The sequence below is a fragment of the Equus caballus genome, chromosome 11 (genome assembly GCF_041296265.1).
Source record: "Equus caballus isolate H_3958 breed thoroughbred chromosome 11, TB-T2T, whole genome shotgun sequence".
Taxonomy (NCBI): domain Eukaryota; kingdom Metazoa; phylum Chordata; class Mammalia; order Perissodactyla; family Equidae; genus Equus; species Equus caballus.
Window position 1 is genome coordinate 3,156,796 of NC_091694.1, and position 19,281 is coordinate 3,176,076.

At 58.3% G+C, this 19,281-nt stretch overlaps 1 protein-coding gene and 1 long non-coding RNA gene across 10 annotated transcripts; one reads left to right on the plus strand and one right to left on the minus strand.

Moving 5' to 3' along the window:
• Window positions 1-5,942: 5,942 nt before the first annotated feature.
• ENPP7 (ectonucleotide pyrophosphatase/phosphodiesterase 7) lies at window positions 5,943-16,472 on the minus strand. Of its 8 annotated transcripts, none has more exons than XM_070225837.1 (9): window positions 15,983-16,226; window positions 15,410-15,598; window positions 15,088-15,179; window positions 13,729-14,088; window positions 12,298-12,443; window positions 10,398-11,024; window positions 9,437-9,656; window positions 8,706-8,804; window positions 5,943-6,445 (listed from the first exon to the last, which is right to left on the minus strand). In XM_070225837.1, the coding sequence occupies exons 4-8, from the start codon at window positions 13,979-13,981 to the stop codon at window positions 8,722-8,724; spliced, it is 1,329 nt and encodes a 442-aa protein (XP_070081938.1). In that variant the 5' UTR covers window positions 13,982-14,088; window positions 15,088-15,179; window positions 15,410-15,598; window positions 15,983-16,226; the 3' UTR covers window positions 5,943-6,445; window positions 8,706-8,721. The 8 variants fall into 8 exon arrangements, with proteins under 8 accessions (XP_070081938.1, XP_070081936.1, XP_070081937.1 ...); XM_070225835.1 differs by having other exon boundaries at window positions 13,729-14,018; window positions 15,983-16,148; XM_070225836.1 differs by lacking the exon at window positions 8,706-8,804 and having other exon boundaries at window positions 13,729-14,018; window positions 15,983-16,472.
• A 117-nt stretch (window positions 16,473-16,589) lies between these two features.
• On the plus strand, window positions 16,590-19,054 carry LOC111775576 (uncharacterized). Of its 2 annotated transcripts, XR_011422765.1 has the most exons (4): window positions 16,590-16,808; window positions 17,091-17,165; window positions 17,268-17,388; window positions 18,340-19,054. It is a non-coding gene; the product is annotated as an uncharacterized lncRNA (long non-coding RNA). The 2 variants fall into 2 exon arrangements; XR_011422764.1 differs by lacking the exon at window positions 16,590-16,808 and having other exon boundaries at window positions 16,931-17,165.
• Window positions 19,055-19,281: the final 227 nt, after the last annotated feature.

Consider the following 19,281-nt stretch of genomic DNA (forward strand, 5'->3'; position numbering starts at 1 on the left):
TCCTGTGAACCTCCACCTATCAGATAACCACGAGAATTTCAGTCCTGACCTTTGCTCTTCCCTCAGGTGTCCTGACCTTTTGGATCAGCATAACCACCTGACAAAGCGGCTGCTGGCCCACCTGGGACAGCACGCGAACGTGGTGACCTTGCTGCTTTTGTGATTTTCTGCCCTGCAAATCCTGGAAGGTCTTTTGTATTTGGTGAGCCCGTCCCTCTGAAGTCTGCCTCCACTGCCCTCTTGCCAGGAAAACTTTCTTACTCTAAATGCGCCTGCCTCAGTTTTCCTTGGGCAATTCTTTCATGTATTCCTAGTGAAATGTAAATAATGTGGCCACGCGGCCTCCCACCATTCCAGAGACACGGGCAAATTCTTCTTCCTTCTTTTCTCCTCCACCTTGGGGTCCTGTTTCACTTCCGCCACTGAATTTTATTTTAATGAAAACACTTTTATGTTTGAAAGTAATTCACTATCACCAGGCACAGGTATCTGCGACAAAAACATGCGCCTCATTTGAATTTAAAATGCTTTCTTTCCTGTGACTCTAAGGCTCTCAGAATTTAAAGAAAAAAATCACCCTGGATTGAATGAGTAACGCAATTAATCAATTGCTCAAACCAACGTAAATATGTTAAAACTGTGGTATACATTTGTGATATATAAATATATAAGTGAAATTCTTTTGGACCGCATTTCTCAGTGAGGCGGCTGAGGCTGTGCGGTTTCTAACGGTTCCTGTCTCCTTGGGCGCATATTACACTCTTTGAGACGGTTCCCAGTCAGTTCCAGCCCTCTCTTTCATTTTCATTGGTGTAGACATGAGAAAACTTGTTACATAAATTCGTACATGGTAATGGGATAGTCCTGTTAGGAGGATGTCGCTCCACTTTTTGAACTTCTTCGCAGATTTAAGCCAGAAGCCACAGTGATTTATCGCCAAAAACAAAACAAAAAAATCGACCGGATCAGGTTTTCCTCCGGAAGGAGAGGATTCTGGGCCTTAGCGGCTCGCCTTCTCCGCGCTCTGGGTGTGTGAGTGACCCGGGCCCTCCGAGCCCCGAGGCTCCCAGTTCCCACCCTTCCCCGCCTCCTGCCGCGTGGGATGGAGGGGGCCACTTCGGGAGGCGCGATCCGGATTAGGCGTCCCCGAGGCCCGGGGTCCCGAGGCTCAGCCCCTCGCAAGCCGTCCCCGGGAACGCGCCCAGGGCAGCCCCTACCCGGCCATCCTCGCACCTGGCCCGCTGCTGCGGCGGCGCCGGCGCCAGGGGCCTCGGGGATGCGGGGGCGCTTCCAGGCGGGGCGGGGTGGGGGACCCGGGCCGCTGCGCCGATCGTCCCGTCCGGGGGTGTGCGGCGCGGAAGGTCGGCCAGCCCCTGAAGTGACCCCTCAAGGTCTGCTGCAGAGAGGGCGAAGGAACCCGCCCCACGCTGGTCACAGCGGGGAGGGGGCGCACCAGCCTGCTGCGCGTGCGCGGACCCGGGTGCGCCCCCACCGCGGCCTGTGCCTGCGAGTGTAGACGCTGCGGGGGGCCTGTTCCGAGCGCGCATCCTCCGGCGTCCGGGTCCCGAGTGTGTGTGTGTTGTACGTGTATTTATGGTGTGTGTGGCTGGGATGTGGAATGATGTGTATAGTGTGGGGTGTATGCGGCGTGTGCAACGTGTGTGGTGTGTGCGCGTGTATGTGCGTGCTTCTGTGTGGCGTGTGTTTTGTGTGTGTTTGGAATGTGTGGGGAGGATGTGGTGTGTGAAGCATGCGTGTGAGATGAGCGTGCAGCGTGTCCGGCGAGCGTGGGCTTCTGTGTCCCCGTCCCGGCTGCGCCCCCAGGTCTCCGCTCCGCGGACTGTGGCGCTCAAAGCCGGCGACGCGGGAACCTGACGCGGCGGGTAACCATGGCAACAGATGCTCCTGCAGCCCCACGCGGCCGTGGGGGAGGGGAGGCTCCGGATGAGGTGCCAGGTGGGGGTCCGGCCGCGCCGCCCTCCTCCGCCCCTGCTGCTTGCCTGGGCGACCCGGGTACTTCACTCGGGTCCTCTGTAGGCCCGGGGCTGGGGACCCTGGTGATTCCTGCTGTCTCACCTCCCAGCCAGTCGATGCACAAAGCACTTCCTGCTGTCAGGTGTGCCGGTGCTGCAGACAGTGGGCTCTTAGGAGCAGGCTCCTGGGTGATGAACCTGCCCCGCTCGAAAGACGGCCTGGACAGCCTCATGGGCACAGTTGTCAGGCTGTGTGACCAGCAGGTGCCCCTGTTGGGCCTCAGGACAAATGAGAAGACTGAGAATGGGCCAAAGGGGGGTCCTGTCTTTGACACAGGCTCCTCTTGCGTGGAGCGGGAAGGATCTGGGCCAGCAGCTCCCTGGCTTCTGGGAAGAACAGACGTGTTTGCATCAGTGAGTTGGGCCTCTGAGGGGAAGGGCTGGCCAGGCCTCACCGGGTTCAACTTGGAGATTCCCGTGCTGGCCTCCTGCCTCTGCCCAGAGCGACTGGCTGCGTGTCACTGCCTCCATTCTTATCCTGTTGATCATGAGAAGATTGGGCTAGAACAGTTGTCTTTCATTCATTCTTTCATTCATTCATTCATAACTTTTATCCACTGCGATGATTCTCCAGTGTGGTGCCGCGGCCAGTGGCATCCGAATCCAGGGAACTAGTCAGAAATGCAAATTCTTGGGCCCACACCAGACTTACACATTCAGAAATGTGTGTGTCTGCACACCCCCATGCCTGCGTGTCATCTGATCTACTGAAGCGATCCTGAGGCACACTTGAATGTGAGAACCACTCATCTGGGAGGCCTGTGTGCTAAGCATGGAACTACGTGATCACCCCTCACGGGATCCCAAAACACACCTGGTTTGGAAAGTTCTAGCTCTCTTCTCTGACCCAGTGGTATTCACTTGGGGCTCCATCTGAAACCTGAGGAAGCGCAAACAGGCCTGGACCACTTCCCCCAGGCTGGTCTAGGGGGGAGTGCGTCTATTTCAGAGGAGGAGAAGGAGGAGCTGGGGGAACAGCAGGTTCTAACTCCTCTCTATCTCAGAAGCTGCTTGAGAAAGACGTCCAGGGCTGTTGCAGAGCCCAAGAGCACCGCCTCCTGGTGACAGCGTGCAGGGCTGGCTCTAAAGGAGGCAGGGGCTCCTGACAAAGGGGGCTTTCACTGTCCCAATCATGGACCCTGCTATGCATGAAGTACCCAGTTGTATGTGGATGTCACGTCCATCACTGCCAGCACCTGGACCAACCAAATTCAAGGAAGGCTTTGGGCCAACAGACAGTTGTGTGTGGATGACGTGTAAGTGTGAATTCTTGTTCCCATGTGGGTCTAGAATGCAGTGCATGGCTTTGTTTTGCTGGGGCTTCCTCAGACTCGGTTTCGGTTGGGCTGACAGTGAAATGAACTTTGTACAACGAATCGCAACGTCAGTTCTCAGCAGTGTCTTGAACTCCTCTGATTGGTGCCCAGAAAAGGTGCAGGGCACCTGGGAAAGAGTGTATAATGCAGAGGCCTGGGGGGAATCCTTGGATGCTGGCCAGGGGGAGGCCGAGCGCTGCCTTCCAGAAGCTTCCTGGGGTGACTGCGTGGCTGGAAGGGAGAGGAGGCGGGCAGGAGTGTGGGCCACCTCCAGCAGTTCACACTGGCCAGACGCCTTCCTCCGCTCTGTCGTGTCCACCAGCTGCCTGCACTATTATTTAGTCAACGTTTTTCTTTAAATCAACTCATTCTTTTTTACTTAATTTTAAAAGGAAAAAGTTTAAAATAACAGATGTAAATGGAAAATCGGTAGCACTCACCCAAAACTGAAGGTGAGTGTAAAAACAAATACGATGCAAATAAAACTGTGCGGTAGCACCCCACCCCAGTGGGGCGCCCCCAGAGCTCTGAGCCGGGACCTCGCTCTCGGCTACAGAAGGGAGGCGTTGAAGACTCAGCAGCGCCCATCAGAAACTTTCCGCTGCAGAAACCAGAAGGCCGGGCAGTGCAGCAGGAAGAGGGGGGTGGGAGTTTCTCACCACGTGGCACCCTGACCTCCACTAACACCTAAACCTGGGCTTCCGAGGGCCGGGCAAACATCGGCTCCCTTCATCACCGGGACCATCCTACGAGGCAGGTGCTGCTCTGGCTCCTGATTCTGCAGGTGAGGAAACTGAGGCAATTTGCCCAAGGCCACAGAGCGTTGAGTGAGCGAGCGCTGGAGTTCGGGACCTGGGTGTGAACGCAGGCGATGCTGCTCAGGGTGGTCCCCCCACCACAGGCCCCCTCCAACAGCTGCAGAAACGGAAACTTAGCCCCCAGCACGCAGCTGCCCCCAGCCCCGTGTTCCCAGCATAGGAAGCCCCTTTAGAGCCGGCCAACCGCTGGGACGATTTTGGGGTGCTCTTGTGGTGCCAGACGTCTAGGGGAGCAGAATACTTAGTGTGGGACAGCTCAGACTATTTGTCTCTCTCTCTCTTCTGTTTGAAAAAGCCAGTCAAGAGTGATTGTCAGCAAGTCCGTGACCCAGCCACCGGGAAGCAGACCGTGCTGAGCAAACGCGGCCGTGGGTGGGGCTCTCAGCAGAGGCCGGGCATCTGTGCAGCCCTGGGGGTCGTGGTGGTTAGGCCGGCACCTGTGCGCGCTCGCTGTTTCTCTGACTCAGATGCTCTTGGATTCCCCACCTGGTCCCCACCAGCCAGCTGGGGCAGACTCCAGAGGACCAAGCCCAGATTTGGGCCTGTCCAGAGTCGGAAGTTGGTGTGGGCGCGCAGGCTGGCCCGGGCATCCAGGTGTGGCTGCAAGCAGTGGGGCTGGGCAGTCCTTCCGGGAAAACTGTTGGATGTGGGGCCAGGGAGCCACGGGGCCTTTCAGGCTGGTGGACTCCAGTTCCGGGAGGGCAGGTTGGCATGGATCCGGGAGCTGGAGAGGGAGCTCAAGGTGCAGGTGGGAGATGCCCGGGGAGGGGAAGGGGTGATCCACAGGTGAGGAATGGACGGATCCTGACAAACTCATCCTTCAAAGACTGTCTTGCAGTGTTGCAGCTGGATTCATTTCCCAGAGCTGAGTTTGAAAAGTTCAGCCCCTCCCACAGTAGGATTTTCATCATCCCTGTGGCTACCATCTCTGGAGCACCTGCCTCGGGCATCATCCTGGGGTCATCGCAGCAAGACGGGCATCTCTTTATTGTCCCATCTTTTCAGGTGACGAAACCGAGGCTGGAGAGGTTGATTGCCCCCGAGGCCACAGCTTGTGGATGGGGACAGACTGGAGCAGGACTCAGTCTGATTCCAAAGCCGATGCTCTTAAAAGGCGTTTTGAACTCACAGTCCTTGAAGTGGAGCAGCATTCACTGTGTCCAGGGGACAGGGTGGTGGGCAGCGTCCCTCCTGCTCCCGGCCGGTCCACTCAGTCCCTGCTCTGGAGCCAGTCAGTGCTCACCAGATCTTGAGAGTTCCCCAGGGGTTTGAGGTCCAGATGCACAAGACCCCCCTTCATACATACACACACACGCGCACATATACACATGCATGCATATGTACACATGCATATACACATACATATACATATACGCACGCATATACATACACACATGTACATATATACACATACATACCTATGCTCATATACACACATACACACATGCAAACACACACACACACAGGCATTCTTCTCTCCCCTCCCCCCACCAGGGGTGGTCTACCATTTGCAGTGTTTTCACCGTTTTTTGCTGAACACTGGGGCTTGGTGACTCTGGATCCCCATCAGTTCACAGAGAGCCTCCTCGTTGCCTCTTTCTTTTGACTGTGAAGCCCCCCCTTTTCACCGGCTCTCCCTGGTGGCCTCCCAGGGCCTGTCGCCCAACCAGAGTGGATAGGTTCCCTGTGTCAGGAACTGATTACACACGGGGCCGGCTGATAAGACTGTCAGAAACCAGCAGGCTTTAGAGAAAAAGGGACGCACCCACGTTGGCTATTGTGACCGGTAACCACCGGGCTTGTCCTTTATTCCCATTGGTGCTTTCTGCCTCCGGTGACGGTGGCCCAGGAGTGGGAGCTGGCCAGCCCCTGTGGGGGCCACTCCCCCCAGTCTGGACTCAAGGCTGGGAGCTCGCCTGCCCTGCGTGTGTCCCCCCCACCCCCCACCCCTATGTGGTGTGGCTGCAGATGGCAGAGCCGCTAGTGGGGTGGGCTCTGCAGAGGGAGGGAGGCGGTGGGGGATGGAAGGAGTCTGGGTGGATAGGTCTGGGAGTGGTGGACCCCTTAATGGGCCTGTGCTTTTGCAGACCTAAACCCGGGCAGGGGCCTATTGCCGGCACCATAACGACCAAGCATGGGCGGGGCTGTGGGACGCTGAGGCAGGCACGTGGCGCACGGTCCATAGAGGAGGCCCATCAGCGTCCAGTAGACTGTCACAGTGAGAGGCGGCCTCAGGGCCTTGTGGGCAGCTTCTGGAGGCTTCCTGGAAGAGGTGGGCCTGGAAGAACAAGGATGGACTGGGTTGGGAAGCGGGGACAGGCAGAGCGAGGGCCGGTCTGGTGCAGGAGCGGAAGCAGAGGTGTGCGGAGCGGGGAGGGTGGGAAACGGCTGGGCAGGGAGCGGGCAGACGCTCGTGTCAGGCTGTGACTGAGAAGGGCCCCCGTGGGATTTCCTGACCCTCAGCTGGACCCAGGCGGCAGAGGGTGGCTGAAGGTGGGGGCATGGGAGTGGGGAAAGATTGGGGGGCTTCAGACCCTTGCCCCCAGGGCTGGTAGAGGAGGCGGAGGGGGGCGCTTTCCTAGGCCTGGCTAGGGGTCATGCCTTTCCTGGGAGGCCTGGCCATGCACGATGCAGGCCCAGAAGGGAGGAGAGCCTGAGAGTGCCTCGGTTTCCCCTGACGCTCTCCCTGCTCCCGTCTGGGAAAGGAGGTCTCAGCAAAGGGCTGCCACGTCCCTTTGACTTGAGGCAAGGACTTCCGGCACTGCCTTTGGAGTGAAGATGCTGGCCCACAAGACAGCAGCCCCAGTTCCAAACTGGATTCCAGGCTCTGATGAGAACCCAGCTGAGCATCACGGCTCAGCGCGGGGCTGGCTGGCAGGGACCAGTGTGAAAGCCGATTCTGCACGGGGGGCATTTACGCCACAGACGTAGGCAAAAGCCACACATTGGGTTTTTTTTTTTTGTCTGGAGAGCGGTTTTGCCAGCACATCACTGTAGCTGTCCCTCTCGGGGGGACATCCCTGCCTTCTGCCAGAAGACGCCCTTCAAGGACTGGATCCCCCCAAGCACACGAGCTAGCGATGCAGTCCAAAGTACCCCGGACAAGGAATTCAAAAACTGGTGTTGGACACAGCTCTGTCACTTTTAGAGCCCTAGGACCAGCCGGCTAACTTCTCAGGCTCCAGGATCCTCGACTGTGTAAGGGGGGTTGGCTGAAAGGATCTTTCTGGTCCTGTCCAGCTCTGCCATTTGGCGGTGCATGCCTCCCACCCCACCACGCACCTCCTCTCTTCTGGCCTCCCTCCCACCTCACCGGCCCCTCCTCCTCAGTGAGCAATGTGGTGACCCGTCTCTTCCCCGTCTGTGCTGTCCCCAACCTCCTCTCATCTCAGCCGGCAGCTCTGTCCTTCCCCAGGCAGCTCAGGCCCTGAACCTCAGACTCAGCCTTCATTTCTCTATTTTCTTCACCCCCTATTCACCCTCAATCCACAAATCTTGAAAGTCAGGCCCCATAAAGGTATCTTGCATCTGTCCATTTTGCACCATCTCCACTCTGCCACCGAGATGTCCTGCCATCCCCCCAAGTGACCTGCTAACTGGTGGTACCTGCTCCTGTTCCCCTGCTCCCGCCTGGTGGTTGGCCCGTTCATTCAATCACCCACATCGGACCAGGCCCATCCCTGCAGAGCCAGCTCCTCGTGGACCCATCCTTGCACACCAGCTTCCAGGCACACTGGCCTGCTTTCTCTTCCAGCAATAGGAGAAGCTGGTCCTTCCTGGGGCCTCTCACCTGCTCTTCCCTGCCTGGCTCTTGCCCGCCAGGGCCCGGTATAGCCGGCTCGCCCTCCTCATTCAGGTCTCACCCCATATCCACCTCCTCGGAGAGGCCATTCCCCGCCCGCCGGCCCAAACGGCAGTCCTGCCCCTCTCCGCAGCCCAGTCTTCTCTCGGCCATTACCATGGCAGAGCTGTCCTGGGCAACGACCTGTTCTCTTGGTATTGTCTGCCCTCCCTGGCCTCTGGGCTGCAGGGCCTGGGCTGTCTGGGTCACTGCGTGTCCCCAGAGCTCAGGCCAGAGCCTGACACCGGGGGGCTCCCACCATGTAGTTTTAGAATGCACGAACGAATGACTTGCTTCTGCTCTGGCCAGAAGGCTGCGACACCACAGGGCGGGAGCAAGGGGGCTGTCACTCAGCAGCCTGAGTCCTCAGAGCTGGCTCCCGTGCATTCCAGAAACTACACCCCTGCAGCTCTCGCCTCAAACCGGACCCCCGACAGCTTCCGAGCTCTCCCTTGTCGCTGGTGGAGCACAGACCTGGCAGGCAGGAGGGGAGGAGGCTGGCGGGGGGTTCCAGTCTGCCTGCTGGGAAAGACCTGCTCCAAGCCTGGAGTAGAGAGGCTGGCAGGGGCCTGCTTGGGGTCCCCAGGACGGAGCCCCCTGGGCGGCGGGGCAGGGGCCCAGGTCGATAGTGGGGGCGTCAGGCTGGAGCAGCAAGGAGCCTGGTCCCACCCTCCCCTCCACCTACTGGGCCTCTGACCTTGAGTGGTGGGGCATTATGCGACCTTGGCCAGAAGAATCGCGGCCACCAGCAATCCCATCACCAAGGGGGGCCGGCTGCTTGGCAGGAAGGCAGAGCCTAAGGAAGGTCAGAGGCTCCCATGAGCAAGGGAGATGGGAGTGTCTACTCACCCCAATTCCTCAACGGTGGGTCAGGTGCCCCCACTGTCCCCGCCTTCATCTCTCAGCATCCCCCATTATTCACCGGCCCCAGCTGCACTGGCTGCCCTGCTCTTGGCCAACATGGCCCAGCCAGCCCCTGCTCAGCAGGGTCTGCCCACCTCCAGCCAGGCCCCCACGGGGGTCCACCACCTTGTCAGCTCCCCGGTGACCTTTGCCCTGAGAGGGGTCAGGGTGGCGGTGCGGGTGTGTGGGGGAGGCCGACAGAGGAAGTCTCCAGGAAGGAGCCCTCACGTGGCCCAGTGGGAGAGCGGGTTCCGTGGGACCAGGAGCCCCGTGGTGGACTTCACCAGAGGGCTCGTCCCCGGGCAGATCCCCATTTAGTCCCCCGTCTTAGACAAGGTGCTCATGTCCACCTGCTCTCCCTCCTGCACTGCCCAGGTGCACAAAGGGTACTGATGGTGTCAGGTGTCATGGGATTGTCAGGGACTCAAGAAGTTCCCAGAAGCCAGGGACGGGGGAGGGAAGGAGGCCCCACGCCACTGGCAGTGGCCTGGCAGCGGGATGGGAAGGCGGTGGGCGGTGCCCCACCTGAGCGCAGCGTGGGCAGCAGGGTGCTGAGGAGCCCGTCGTTGGCCTCGGGCACGATGCCCAGCAGCTGGCACATGAGCTCGTACACGTGGACGCTCTCGAAGGGCTCCACCTCCAGGCCGCTCTTGAAGTCGGGGCCCACGGCCCGGAAGATGGTCTTCATGTCCATGACCTCGTTGTCGAAGCCGTGCTCCCCGTTGTTGAACTGCACGTTCACTCTCTGCGAGGAGGGAGGGAGGGTCCCGAGTCTTCGCCGCAACTCCCAGCACCCCCCGACCTGCACCCCCTGCAGCACCCCTGCCCTGGCAGAGGACCCCCGGGTGGAGTTCAATGTGGGGGCAGGAGGGATTCAAGCCTCAGTTTCTCTGAATTCTGAGCCCCGAAAGATCAGTGGCCCAAAGAGAGAGCCCAGAGACCCCGTGCCATAAATGGAGACCCCAAGTAAATGCGGCGCAGCTGTCAGCCCAAGACCACACTCGGCCTCTCCGCTGCTGCTGGACACCTGCGCACATCAGAGCTTCCCACCCCCCGGACCCCCTCCCTGCGTGGCACCTTGCTTCCCCTTGAGCACCCCCTTGGCTCTCGGCCCACGGGAGATGGGGCTCCTCGCACTCGCCTCTCCTGTGCCACTCTTATGCCTGATCTTCCCACACTCTACACACATGCATGTGCACGCATGAGCACACACATGCACGCACGCATACTCGCACAAGCCTCCGTGTGCATGATGCATACATGTGCACACACAAGCACAAGGGTTGTGCACACTCATACACACACATATACATTCACATACACACATGTTCACGCACACACTCCTATTGCATAGTGATGGGTGTTCCCCACCGGTGGCCAACGCCCCTCCAATTGGGGACTAGCTAGAAATAGGGCGTAGTTTTTACAGAAATGGAAAGAGACCCAGCAGCCCGCCCCTGAGCCGTGCGTTCTGTGGGCAGCTCACCCCGTGGATGACGTAGCCGGGGTCACTGTACATGAGCAGGGGGGTGACCCTGCGGTTATTGGCGTAGCGGAGAGACTTGGGGAAGGACTCCTTCTTGTAGACGTGGAGTCTGGGGTGGGCATCCTTCAGGGCCTCGTACACCTTCTCCAGCACGCCTTCCTTGGGGAGCAGCATCCCGTTTGGTCCGTAGTCTAGGAGCTCGAACTCGACGTCCTTGAAGGTGAAGTTGGGGAACTTGTGGAGCTCCACCAGGTCGTCGGCTGCCCTGCGGACAGCGGTCATGCCGTGGTCGGACGTGACGATCAGATTGAGGCTGTGCTCGAGGCCGCTGTCCCTGATGCTGTCCCGGAGGTAGCCCACGGTCCTGTCCACCTGCATCACCATCTCCTTCCTCTCCTGGGACTCGGGGCCGTACTTGTGGCCCGTGGAGTCCGGCTCCCCAAAGTAGAGTGTGACCAGGTGCAGGCCCTCCTCCGTGAACCACGTCATCACCGTGTCGATGTTGGCCCTCCACTCCTCCTCGTCTTTGTAGTTGTGCAGAACGCCTTCCTTGCGGCTCAGCGTCACGGCCATGCCTTGGTAGGTGACGTTCCCGCCGGGGTAGAAGAAGGAGCCGGTCTTTAAGCCCTGCCAGAAGAGGTGGCATTAAAGCCGTGGGACCCCTCCGACTGCCCCTGCTTGTCCCCTGCCTGCTGACACATTTGCCCCACGGCCTGCCGGCTCCTCTGTCGGCCTACTCGCTCACCCCGACTCCTGACTGTGGCCACGAGCCTTTGTATTTTCTGAAAGGCCTTTCACAGCTCTTACTTTATGTCGCTGGGGCTGATACCGATTTTATAGATGGGAGCAGGTGCCCTGTGGACTCAGCACTAATGAGATAATGGATAGGAAAGTGTCCCCAGATGTGTAGTGCCAGCATTGTCACTGTGGCCCGAGATCCCTGCCCCCAGGCGGAGCTGCCCCAAGAGCCCTCCCCCCACCCCCCCCAGCCCCACCCCCGGCCTGCAGCCGCCTCTCCCCGCTGTATTCCGTCCAGACCAGTGTCCCTCAGCTCCACCGCCCACGTCCTGCCCGTCCAGCCTTCCACCTGGCCATCTGTCTGTCTTCCCGTAAATGGACTGCTGCTTTATTTACAGATCCATCTGTCCTTCCAACTCTCTGTCCGTGCACGCCGCACCCGTCTGCCTGTCCATTCCCTCAGGCCATTCTTCCATTTAGAATGAGCACTGTCAGATGCCAAGTTCTCAGCTCAGCCTTCTGCACGTTGGCCGGCGTCCGCGGGGGGGCTCCTTCCCGGGAGAGGGGGGTCTCAGACTTGAGTGCACCCCCTGCCCGTAAGGTGGGTGTGGGCTCCCAAGTGCATCCGGGCTCACCTCGAAAATCTCCATTTGACTCTGTCCACTTTCTGGTCAACACTTGCACACCCCCAGGGAAGCCCCCAGAGCACTGCACAGGGTGGGGTTCCTGGGCTCCACCCCCCTCTTACTGCATCTTTGTCCCTTTAAATGTAGCCGCCCAGCTCCCAGAGGCATGCAGGAGGAGGGAAGGATAAAGCCGTGTTATTGGGACATGACTTTTTGTTGAGTCATGTTATTTTCCCTGTGCGATGCCACCTCCCCCCGTCCCCCAGTGCCAAAGGGTCCAAGGGTGCAGTTTCCCTCCGACTGGAAGGATGGAGAGGGCCCTCCTGTTCCCAGGGGTCCAGGGAGGCCCCGGAGGGCTGTGTAGCCCGCTGGTGGACCCTTATCAGCACCCAGCACCCACCTCCCACGGACTCCACTTAATACCCTATCTATGCTGGGAGCGCTGGGGCTCCCAGAGCAGGGAATGGGCCTGCCATTGGTGTCACGTGGCACCCCCCTCCCCGACCATCATCATGTGGCTGTCGCGGCAGCTTTACCTGCCTCTGGGCCGTGATCCAGATGGGCACACTGCCGTTGTCCCACCACCTCTGGATGCCCAGCGTGGTGTGGTAGGGCAGCTTCACTTTGCTGCTGGTGTTGTAGTACATGTTGTGGACCACTCCATGGTTCTCGATGTATTTGCCTGCAGGGGAGGCGGCAGCAGAGGGAGGTGGGAGGGCAGGAAACTGGGGCTCCCTCACACGCTGCCGGTGGGAGCCCAGGTTCAGGGTCACAGGCACACGTTCTCCGAGCCAGCGAGCCACTCCCCCTCTCAGCAGTTTATCCTGCTGCTGACCGTGCGCGCAGGCGCAAAAACGCACATGGGAGGACATTGCAGCCTCATTGGTTTTAGCAAAAGGTTGGGAGCGCCCTAGATGGCTATCAGGAGGAAACTAATTAAACAAATTATGGTGCAGCCATAAAATAGAATCTTAGGAAGGAATTTAAATGAACCAAGTGGTGCTCCATCCAGGAGATATTTTTTAAAACTTATTTTTTCCATGAGAAACAGATGGATATGAGCTCAGAAGGCACCAGAGGAGGGACATTGAAGAGTGCGTCCCCTCCCTCTGCCTCCGCATCTGTGATATGTTAAGGAAACAGGTGGGGCAGAAGGCAGACCTGGACGTGTGTGGGGGGGGCGTGGTCACAGAAATGCTGGTGTAAGTCTGAGCCGTCTGTACCGAATAGCGTCCCCCCAAAGTCGTGTCCACCTGGAGCCTCAGAATGTGACTTTGTTTGGAAATAGGCTCTTTGCAGATGTAGCTAGTTAGGTGAAGATGAGGGCACTCTGGACTAGGGTGGGCCCCAAACCTACTGACAAGTGTCCTTACAAGAAAAGGAGAGACGCACATCGGGGAGACAGCCGCATGACGAGGGAGGCAAACATTGGAGGGATGCGGCCACAAGCAAGGAACGCCTGGGGCCCCCAGAAACTGGGAGAGGCAGAAAGAGTCCCTTGGCACCTCCAGAGGGAGCTTGGTCTTTCTGACACTGGATTTTGGACTTCCAGCCTAAACAGAGCGACGGTGGTTTCGGGGGTGGCTGGGGGGCAGGCAGAGGACAGACCAGGGGCCTCAGGCTCCTCTCTCCTGCCTTTCCGAAGCCCGGCTACACTCACCTCCTCCAGAAGCCCTCCTGGGTTGCTGCCCTGGTTGTGGTCACCATTTAAAATGAGACCACTGGGCGTTTTTATTTGCCTTCTATCAGGTGCCACCAATGGTGAGCATTGCTCATGATCCCCTTGGCTGAACCACATCTCCCCAGTAAGAGTGTCCCCACCTTGTCTCACCTTTGTCCCCACCAGAGCCCCATGGGACAGGGCTCTGTGCATGCACTGAGGTTCCTTCTCTTGGTTTCCCTGGTTTCTCAACCCCCCCCCCCCCGAGGCACCACCCCGCCCCTCCTCCCCAGAGGCCGACACTCACCAGTGACCAGGGTGAAGTGGCAGGGGCTGGTCAGGGTGACGAAGGCCGGGGTCATGTAGCGAGCTTTCACCCCCTGTCTCGCCATGGCGTCCAGGTTGGGGGTGTGCACGTCCTGGTCATAGTCCCAGCGGAAGCCGTCGAAGGACACGAGGAGTAGCCTGTTCCGGGGGCCCTGCCCACGCACGGGTGCCCCAGCCCCCGGAGCCAGGAGGGTGGCGAGAGCCACGATGAGGAGGATGGCTGAGCGTCTCATGAGGGCTTCTCCAGACAGACAAGTGCCCTGCTGGCTCCTGTCGACGAGCAGAGCAAAGTCCCAGGGTCACCGGGCCGATCTTATCCCTTGCATCTTTGAAAACGAGACTGTGCACACACCCGTGTCTCAGAAAGAGGCCCTGGTGGCCTGTGTCCACACCACCCTGGGCCCAGCTCTCACGCAGTGTCCACCTTCATTGCCACCGGAGCCCTCTGGGCTGAATGTGCCTCCCCCCGTGCACGTGTGTCCTCCTAGGGGAGGATGGGGACCAGTCCCAGAGCACTCAGAGAGGCTCGGGGGGGCCCACTCCATCAGGACAGCCTGTGCCCCTCACCCCCACTCTCGTAGCAACTCTGGGTCCCTGAGCCCTGCTCACTCTGATCCCCAGAGCACCCGGGTGGGTCCCCTCCACCCATAATTCAGGGAGGCCTCAGGGGTACATGGGTCTCAGGGCTGTGGGGTGGGCTTCCCAGCGTATGGGAGCTGAGGGCCAGCAGCTCAGCCCAAGGCTGGCCTTGTCCACAGGGAGCCCCGGCCTTGGCCAGCACCTCCTTCCCTCCTCACCTGTGCTAAGGGGCCCTGGGCCGGGGCGGGCAAAGCGCCACCCTGCTGGCCAGGGGAGTGCCGCCCTGCCCTCATTCTCAGGCCCCAGGACCTCAGAGAGGACAAGTGTGGGCGGCCCGTCTGATGGACTTGGTCCCTGGGGCGGTCAGAGAGGTGCTCCCTTGTTACCTCATGTTCACAGAGTGGGGGAGGGTGGGGGACGGATTCCTGAGCTCAGTGTGTCCATCTCTTTCTCTTTCCAGCCCTGTCTGCCTCTCTCCAGCCCTCTCTCTCTCTCTCTCTAGCCCTGTCTCTCTCTCTCTCGCCAGCTCTCTCTCTCTCTAGCCCTGTCTCTTTCTCTCTGGCCCTGTCTCTCTCTCTCTAGCAATGTCTCTCTCTCTTTCCAGCCCTGTCTCTCTCTCTCTCCAGCCCTGTCTCTTTCATCTCCAGCCCTGTGTCTCTCTCTCTCCAGCCCTGTCTCTCTCTCTCTCTCTCCAGCCCTGTCTCTTTCATCTCCAGCCCTGTGTCTCTCTCTCTCTCTCTGGCCCTGTCTCTCTCGGTACCTGTGAAGTGTGTTCTGTGTGCCAGGCACCATTCTAGGTTCTGGACACAGCAGTGGAGTGAAGAGACGACAGTGTTCCTGGGTTCCTCCACTCTGGTTGAGGATACAGAAAATAAAATGAATAAGCAAGTAAGACAGTAGAGTAATGAGAGTTGCCAGGAAGAAATGAAGCAGGGAGCCGAGATGGAGCCTGGCTCAGGGTGGGGGCAATGAGGGCCTCCTGAGAGGGTGACGTCCAGGGAGTGACCCTGGGGGTGGAGAGCCAGGGGCGTGGGCCTGGTGTGGGGCCTGGGGGGCTATGGGGTGGAATCTGGCATTCCTACCCTGTGCAGGGGGAGCCGTGGGAGGGTTTGACCCAAGGGAATGCCGTCCACTGATCTAGCTTCAAAAATCGCCACTCCATTTGCAGGCTGAGGATGGTTATTGAGGAAGGAATGGGTGTTGGATGCTTTGCAGGGATGTGACAGCTTGTATCTGGCAGGCGACGGTGTTGGCTCCAACTAGGATGGTGGCTGTGGGGGTGACAGATACAGAGCGAGTTTGGAGGTTTTGCTGAAAGGACTTGCTGCAGGGTTTCTGGCCTGTGCAGCTGTGGGTGACGGTGTCCCACACCACTGGAGGTCAGAGGGGATGTGGCCCGGGAGCAGGGAAATCAAGCATTCCACTTGGGGTACCCCGGTTGGAGGTGTCAGGTAGGTGGTGTGTCCCGATTTAAGTTGTGTTCAGCTACCAACTTGTCTTCGGTGCTCCTGCTTATGGCATCTGCGCGGCTGTGGCCACAGATACTCTCACCCTTCATTCCCCGCGGGCTCGCATGGCATCCCAATGTGTCTGTGACCCGGGGAATTCGGGTGCAGATTCTGGCCCCCCCCCCCCCCAAACCCACTGGAACGCACCCTGGGGAGGCATCCACGCACGGCTACCGTCCTTCGTGATTCTCCTGCAGCTGAAGTCCGAGAGCCGTGGATTCCTACAAGCAGCCACGTGCGGGGCCTGCACGTGCGGCTTCGGGCGGAGCTGGGGTGCAAGGAGACCAGCGGCGCGGCGCCTTCCCTCGGAGCTGCGGCGAGTGAGCCACATTCCTGAGTGTGAGCGGGCACCGATTGTGGCGCATGCCGCGGGGACAAGCGCAGGTGCCTTGGGAGAAGAGCGGTCGGCATTCACACTAGTGTTGGGGCGGGACCGCGAGGGTCTGGCATCACAGGACACCTAGGATGGGTTCAGACAGGAGGACAGTGAGGAAGTGCTGGGGTCCCGAGGGCAGTGGGGTGCAGGGGGCGTGCTCGACATCGAGGCTACTAGGCGGCCACGGACGAGTCCGGATTTTAAGCTAGTTGTCTCCTAAAACCCGTTCCCAAAACAAAATGGCCGCCAAGAATGAAGACTACATTTCCCAGCATTCCCTGCAGCGAGGTTTGACCATGTGACTATGTACTGGCCAATGGGACGAAAGGAAAACTTCATGTGACAGCCCCAGCCTCTTCCCACGGCCAGCTCTGCCGTCTTCTTTTTTGTCTTCCTCCCCTTGATGCCTCAAGCTCGGGGCTCTCCCCATCGGAGGGCGGGTGTGGGCGGAAGGACCCTGGGCCCCGAGAGCGCCCCGGACGGCTCAACCCCCACTGTGTCCTTGGCGGGGAGAATTAGGCGCACTGCCTTGCTTCTGTTTGCGTTATTTGGGTTTTCGGTCACTCTCAGCGGGACCTAATCTAAGGCGATAATAGAGTAACGGCCCTGGGAGGCACTGCTGGGTTAAGCTGGGGGTGACAGGATGTGCCGGCTGCCGCGTGGGCGGGAGGGGAGGTGGGAACAGGCGCGGGGCACGCAGTCGTCCAGGGGCGCGGCCCAGGCGGGGCGGGGGGCACAGCCCCGGGGTTTGCTTGGGGCCGGGACTGGTCTTGCTGGCGGGTGGGTGAGGGTTCCGGTGAGGGAGGAGTCGCTGATTGTGTTCTCCCTCTGCGTTTTCTCCTGCTGGCCCCGTCGGGGGTGTGGAAATGCCGGGTCCAGCTCCCACTCTTCCGCCTGCCTGGGTCTGGCCTGGAGATGGCAAGTCCTTCTCAGGACATCTCAGCCAGGCTTGGGGTAACCCCTCCCCCCTTTTTTGGGCTCTGTGCCTCACATTTTGTCGCAGGGAGCTCCTTAGCTCACCCCCCATCGTTTCCATCTTCTTCCCTGGTCCCCTAGGGCGCTTCAACGAGAAGAGTGTGTGAGAGTTGCCTGTAGCTGACAGCAACAGCGCATTTCCCTAGACCAGGCACTGGGCTTTATCCACGATCTCGTTCAAGCTTTGAGGTCGTTCTTGAAGGTAGGAGTTAGTAATATCCTCAATTTTCGTGTGGGGAAACTGAGGCAGATGTTTAAGGTCACTCAGTGAGTGGGGGAGCTGAGACTTGAACCCAGGCTCCAGAACCCCAACTTTGAACCACTTGTAGATGTCATTGGTTTACCAGGCGTGTAGGATCCCCCAGTTGTTGGGTTTGGGGGCTGTTGACTTTTTCTTTAAAAACTAGTGCAGCTGTGAATATCTTGGTATCCCTGACTTTTTTCTTTTCATTACACTCACATTATTGCCTTGGGCTACAGTAGAGAGGGGTTACTGGTTAAGGGATAGAAAGGCTGCCTGGTTCTTACAGTCAGGCTGCTGTCAGGAGGGGCTGAAGCTGTTACTTGCTGGTACCGCCCGCCGTGAGTTGACCTGCTATCACTTCTCTCTGACTATCTTCACTGGGTTTTATTTTTTAATTTCTTTTGGGTGACGTAATAGGTGTGTAGCGATGTCTTAAGGTATCAAGCCCGAGAGGCTGGGAGAGGCTCCACGTCACAGTTTCTCATCTCCTCTTCCCACATGCAGACTGTCCATCGTCCCTGAACGCTGATCAGGTGGTCAGAATGGTCGTCTAATCTTCCGGCTTTATCAGTTCTTTATGTATTTCGCAGTGTATGTACTTTTGAATATATACTTTGGGAATATATTTTTTCATAGACTTTTATCATTTATATTTGTCATTCGTGACTTTCTCCACTCTCTTGCGTGCTGGTCGTTCCTCAGGTGCACGATAGACTGGAGGCTTCCTGGAGGCAGGGCTGCCGCAGGTTGCATGGCTGTGTCCTCAGAGCCTGGCACATCGCCAGCCCAGAGTTGGCGCTCAACGCGTATTTGTTGGATGAATAAATTTAGAGGGAAATTTTATGCAAATATCTATCGTACTGTCTGGTTAGACAAAACATTTTTTTGAATCAACTTTTTATTTTACAGCAATTTAGGATTACAGAAAAATTGCGAAGATGGTGGAGCGTTCGCATGTCTCCCACGCCCAGTTTCCCCGTTATTGACGTCTTCCACTACCGGGCGTGTCTGCACAGTCAATGAGCCAAGACTGCTAAGTCATTATTACTCACGTCCATATTTGATTCAGTCTTCCTGAGTGCTTGCCCGGTGTCCTTTCTCTGTTCCGGGATCCCACATTCTATGGAGTCATCGCATCTCCTGACGTCCCTCTTGGATGTGACAGTTTCTTGGACTTCCCTTGCTTTTGATGACTGACCATTTTGAGGAGCGCTTGGCCAGCATTTTGAGGAATGTCCCTCAATTGGGGTTTATCTGATGTTTTTCTCTTGACTAGACTAGGGTTATGGATTTTTGGGAGGAAGAGCACAGAGATTGAGTGCCCTTCTCATGACGTCATATCAAGGGTACATGCTGTCGACATGCTTATCACTGCCGATGTTGACCTTGGTCACCCGCCCAGACAGTGTCTGCCAGCTGTCTCCTCCGGCAGGAGACTCTCCCGCTCTCCTTTTCCACACTCCCCCTTTGGAGGGAAGGTCACCGTGTGCTGTCCGCACTTAAGGAGCGGGGGTCGTGTGCCACTTCCTTGGGAGGAGCCACACAGATTATCTGGAATCTTATGCAGGAGATTTGTCTCTTCTTCCTGTTTATTAATTTGTGCAATAATTCACATCACTATGGACTCATGGGTATTTATTTTTACACTTTGCATCATAACCCAACGCTACTTCATTTATTTTGTTCCTCAAATTGTTCCGGCCTTGGCCACTGGGACCTCTTTCAGTTGGCCGCGGTGTCCCTTTGACCTCCCCATCGTCTCGTTTCCCAGCTTTCCGGCGCTAGGGGATGCTGCGGGCTTGCCCCAGGTGTTGCCTATGCCAGGTGTTGCCTACGCCAGTCCTGGAATCA

Excerpts from the sequence above, each read along its gene's own strand:
- ENPP7 (XM_070225834.1), bottom strand. The coding sequence starts at position 15,489 with ATGGAGTGGCGATTTTTGAAGCTAGATCAGTGGACGGCATTCCCTTGG. Across the intron at positions 9,657-10,397 it reads CCGGCTACGTCATCCACGGG|AGAGTGAACGTGCAGTTCAA; the intron begins GTGAGCTGCCCA and ends CCCTCCTCGCAG. Across the intron at positions 8,805-9,436 it reads GCTGCCCACGCTGCGCTCAG|GCTCTGCCTTCCTGCCAAGC; the intron begins GTGGGGCACCGC and ends GACCTTCCTTAG.